At 49.2% G+C, this 5121-nt stretch overlaps 1 protein-coding gene across 1 annotated transcript in view; it reads left to right on the top strand.

Annotated features, from left to right (window-relative positions):
• ABR (ABR activator of RhoGEF and GTPase) overlaps window positions 1–5121 on the top strand; it is a 183434-nt gene that overhangs the window by 127259 nt on the left and 51054 nt on the right. The window contains exons 8-10 of the mRNA XM_007454242.1: window positions 203–343; window positions 1999–2120; window positions 4077–4242. Coding sequence (XP_007454304.1) covers window positions 203–343; window positions 1999–2120; window positions 4077–4242 — 429 coding nt within the window. The remainder of the gene's footprint in view (window positions 1–202; window positions 344–1998; window positions 2121–4076; window positions 4243–5121) is intronic.

The raw sequence follows: 5121 nt of genomic DNA, 5'->3' as shown, positions 1-5121 counted from the left end.
CAGGAATAAAGGGGCACCACTACCCTCACCCCTGCTGCTCTGACCCTAATTTTTTTTTCAGATTTTGCAGGCATGACCAGGTTAGAGTGTGGGTTCCTAATGTCCCCCTAGGAATTCTTTTAGTGAGGATAGAGTTCTCCCCACTGTCTTCTCACTAAGCCCCAGAACCGCTCCCCGCAGCTCACCACCCCATCCTTCCCAGGACCTGCTGAAGCACACACCTGTGGACCACCCAGACTACCCGCTGCTACAGGATGCCCTCCGCATCTCCCAGAACTTCCTGTCCAGCATCAATGAGGACATTGACCCCCGCCGGACTGCAGTCACAACCCCCAAGGGGGAGGTGAGCTCAGGACCCAGCATAGCCTGGCACCCAGATTGCCCGTCCCTGCTCTCCTGCCCGCTCAGGCACCACTGCCCGATGCTCTGTGGCTCTCCAACCCTGATCTCTCATTCCCAGCCAAGGAGAGGCCTTCAGGTCCTGGACTGACAGCTTAAAGTCCAGCGTCTCATGAATCTTCACAATACACACAGGAGCAGAAGAGGAAACGGGGCCCCGGAGAGTCTCTCCAGGTCTCCTGCGTGAGGTCTCTCGGCTATAAGTGTCGGAACTGGATTCTTTAGCTGGGGTTATCTGTCTGCAAGCCTTATGCGCTGACCCCCAGACCAGGGCTCTGGCTATCTCGTTCTTGAATGCAGACAGCCCCCTCTGGGCAGTATGATGTCCTCAGAGTCCCCTGGAAGATAATGTCTCAGGCTGAGGGAGCTTGTGGAGTCAGAGAGAGATGACTGAGGCTGCCAGGTGGCTGGACTGTCCCAGGTGGGCACCTAGGTGTGGCTAGCAGCTCCAGTTCCCTGGGGACCCTTTTTGGTGGAAGGGTGGGGGCACCTCAGTGAGGGGAAACGATGTGAAGAATCAAAGGGACAGTTACCTGCATGGGTCAGCAGCGTGGCCCATATACGGGGTTTCCTGTCCAAGAGAGGTAATTAAGTGGCGTGTAGGAGTGAAGGCTGGCTGGGTTTATGCTCCTTTTGTGACATTTACGAGCCTCCAGTGTCTCCTGGGGAGGGAAGTAATGAGGGACACATTCTGGAGAGTGACTAATAGGGTACAGAGAGCTGTTCCTGGTGCAGCTCCCAGCCCTGGTTTGCAAACCCTGGAATGTCACCAGTTTGTTGGACTCTGCGGATGTCTGAAAGAGCTCCAGAGGCCCTGGAACACGACCAGTTTCAGGTCATTTTAATTGTATACTTTCTAGGTGCTCACCTACATATTGCGAAGTATATAGGTCACGCGGCACATAATACGGGGAAGGCTGGGACAGATAGTGACAGCCCCACAGCAGCCTGCTGGCTCTGAGGGTGGCAGGGAGGAGGCTCTGGAAGTTATGCGTGGAGCAAACTGCTCTGGACCAGCCAGAGCCCAGGTTAGAGATGGCTGCAGGTTCCCCAGGGCACTGTGATGGCCCCACGGAGGGAAGTCCAGGGTCAGAGACAGTGTAAATGGGCCTGAGTGGTTCTGCAGGTCGAGGTTTAGCTGAAACTGGATCAACATCTTAGGCAGGGTTAGGGGGGTTTTACGGTGGGGGTGGGAGGGAGTGTTCATGACCCAGGGTGGGTCCATCCAGGTGTGAGCTGTTGAGAGCTGCAGGGAAGTGGAAAGCTGCCAATTGTTGATCACATCTTACATGCCACGCACTGTGCTAACTGTTCTACATACACCATGACTCCTACCTTGTGGGGCAAATATCATTATCCCTATTTTACAGTTGCTAAGACTGAGGCTTAGAGAAATCAGGGAAATTGCCCTCAAGATCACAGCCAGGAAGTGGCAGAGTCTGGATTTAAGCCCATGTCCCTGACCCCAAAGCCAGTGCTCTTAACCACCAGACACTACGGTCCCTCCCTGGAGCGCCACCCTCACCCCCACAGCTGGATGGGTGCAGGCTGGGCCCTGGGCTGACTCCCAGGCGCGGGTGGTTGTACCATCTCCCTCAGACGCGGCAGCTGGTGAAGGACGGCTTCCTGGTGGAAGTGTCGGAGGGCTCCCGGAAGCTGCGGCATGTCTTCCTCTTCACAGACGTCCTACTGTGCGCCAAGCTAAAGAAGACATCGGCGGGGTGAGTGTGCAGGGTGGGGGGCTGGAGTGCAGCTAGACCCTGCCCACTGTGGAGCCCCTCAGCAACCTGGGGCAGTCTGCATTTTTTCCCCTTTTTAAAAACATACTAATTAATTTTATTTTACTTCATAGCCTTTTTCTAAAAATAAATCATGGTTTTAATTGTAAAGATAATGCAGCCAGATTACAGGAAAAAAAAAACAAAAAAAACACCCGTCACCCACCTGAACATAAGCATCGGTCTCCGGCTGCTGTATTTCCTTCCAGTTTTTTAAAACGTTCTTATGTTTTTTCGTATACTCGTAATCAGAGTGAATATACCCAATTGGGGCTCTGCTTTTTCCATTTCACGTCATAAGCATTATCCCTGTTGCTGCCTAATCTTCATAATCATCATTTTCCTTTCCTGCGTGATGTTACAAGTGGATATGCCATAATTTACTTAAGCATTCTCCTTTTATTAGACATTTCTAAATTTTTGCTAACTGCAATTCAGTGAATATTCATTAAATCTGCTGGTATCATTTATTGAGTGGTTATGCCATGCCAGGTGCCATGACAAATGCTTTGAATATATTCTTTCTAATCTCCCCAGTGACTCCACAAAGTAGGTATTATTATCCCCATCTCACAGATGAGAGAAAAAGCTTAGAATAAAGTTAAATAAGTTGCCCAGGGTCGCACAACTGAAGTGGAGGAGATGGGATTTGAACCTTAATCTGACTTGAAAGCTGCTTTCCAGCTCCATCACTATACCCAGTGATATGGGTGTCTCTGTGTCATGAGCAGAAAAGCTTATTCAGTATTCACTCCCACATTCTTCCACCTGTATTTCCTTATCATCTACGGTGTGCCAGGGGAGACAAGCCATATGCTCAGTGTTGCAGGGAGGTGCAAACCAAAGTCCTGGGGGAAGTGAGAGGAGAGGTTATGATGAGTTTCAAAAGAAGGGGTGACTGCCTGGAACTAGATGACATTTGAGATGATTCTAAAGCGGAGGTGACAGTCATAAGTATACGTACCTCTGCCTTAAGTCCTTTGCCCAAGGCAGACATTACTAGTGGACCACGGCACCGTTTCTCGTTAGACTTGGATGTGGCTTTTTTTTTTTTTTAAGGTACATTCTCAGAGATTACTTCTTTTTTACTCCTTTTTAAAAATTATTTATTTATTTATTTATTTATTTATTTTTGGCTGCGTTGGGTCTTCATTGCTGTGTGCGGGCTCTCTCTAGTTGCGGCGAGTGGGGGCTACTCTTTGTTGTGGTGCGTGGGCTTCTCACTGCGGTGGCTTCTCTTGTTGCAGAGCACGGGCTCCAGGCACACGGGCTTCAGTAGCTGTGGCTCGCGGGCTCTAGAGAGCAGGCTCAGTAGTTGTGGTGCATGGGCTTAGTTGCTCCGCGGCATGTGGGATCTTCCCGGATCAGGGCTCGAACCCTTGTCCCCTGCATTGGCAGGTGGATTCTTAACCACTGCGCCACCAGGGAAGTCCCTTGGTTGTGGCTTTATAATCCTCAACTCAGTATCCCATGTGACCTCTATTAATAAAAGTTGGCATTCAAAATAGCATCTGTATTCTATCTCTAGCCTAGAAGATAATGAATATAAGCTAAATATAGACAGGCTAGAAGGGAAGGAAGAGTGTGGGATGGGGAACAGGAAAGCGTGAGACCACTCTTGCTCATACCCTAGAGGTCTGGGCTGTTTAAGAACATCAGTTGTTCTGGGCCAGAAGAATGACAGGCCCAAGGTCCAGAGCCCTTACTGCTGCCTGACCCTAGAACCCAACTCTCATTATTCCACGAGTGTTTCCCGATTAGGCTCCTCAAGGAGGGGGATCATTCTTGCCTGTGATGAGTTCTTAGTAAATCCCTTTCAGGTGGTGTTTGGTCCCAGCAGTTCAGGCCTGAAGATCCACATTCCTCTCTGGCTCACATCTCCCTCTGACTTGTTTGCAGGAAGCACCAGCAATATGACTGCAAATGGTACATCCCCCTGGCTGACCTAGTGTTTCCATCCCCTGAGGAGTCTGAGGCCAGTCCCCAGGTGCACCCCTTCCCAGACCACGAGCTGGAGGACATGAAAATGAAGATCTCTGCCCTTAAGAGTGAAATCCAGAAGGAGGTAAGCAGAGCCTGGCCTCAGCTGGGGCAGGGAAGTTGGCCATTTTTATTGGGGCCCTTTGAACTGGGTGTGCCAGGGAGGTGGAGGGAGGGCAAGTGGTAAGGTTTGGGAGTCTGACAAGGGAGGCAGGATGTAAGAGTGGGAGGTCTTTCTTTATAGTCTTCAAGATACATTTATGTGCCCAGGGAAAGACTCTAACCATGGCAGATTAGCACGGAGCATATGGAGGGCGGGCCAAGGAGTCAATGCTCAGAATTCAGTGGGGTTAATTATGGGACGTTTCCTGGGGAACAGTGTATGCCAAATGCTGCAGAATAGGAAAGCAAGAGAAGAAAAAGTGCTTCTTAAGGAAAAGCAAGATGTATGCAAGAGAAAGGACCTGGGAGGCCCCTCAGAAATGGACAGATCAAGTCAGCAAATAAATAACAGAGGGAGCCTTGAATATCACTTGATCTAAAAATGCACAGAAGCCTGTGTCCTGACGGAGAACTGAGGTTCTGTCAAACACACATGGAACATTCACAGACGTTTATAATGTATTAGGCTGCATAGGAAATCTCAAATTGAAAAGAAAAAATGATAGTGTACTGGTCATGTTCACAAACTACAGTGCAGTAAAATTAGAAATGAACAACTAGAATATAGTTAAATATATGCCTGGGAAGTTAAAACTTTCAAGATAAAGAGAAAATCAAAATGGAAACTGCAAACTGTTTAGACCTGCATGAAAATGAGAGCACTCCATATCAAAACCCATGGGATGTAGCCAAAGTGCTCTTTAGAGGACAATGGATAGCCTTAAATTCATGTATTTGAAGACAGTGGCTAGAGGAAAGCACCTTACAGGCAGAGCCTCACGCATGAATGGAAGGAAGAGCG

Source organism: Lipotes vexillifer, unplaced genomic scaffold (genome assembly GCF_000442215.2).
Source record: "Lipotes vexillifer unplaced genomic scaffold, Lipotes_vexillifer_v1.1 scaffold680, whole genome shotgun sequence".
Lineage (NCBI taxonomy): Eukaryota > Metazoa > Chordata > Mammalia > Artiodactyla > Lipotidae > Lipotes > Lipotes vexillifer.
This window is presented reverse-complemented; position numbering and strand designations above follow the sequence as displayed.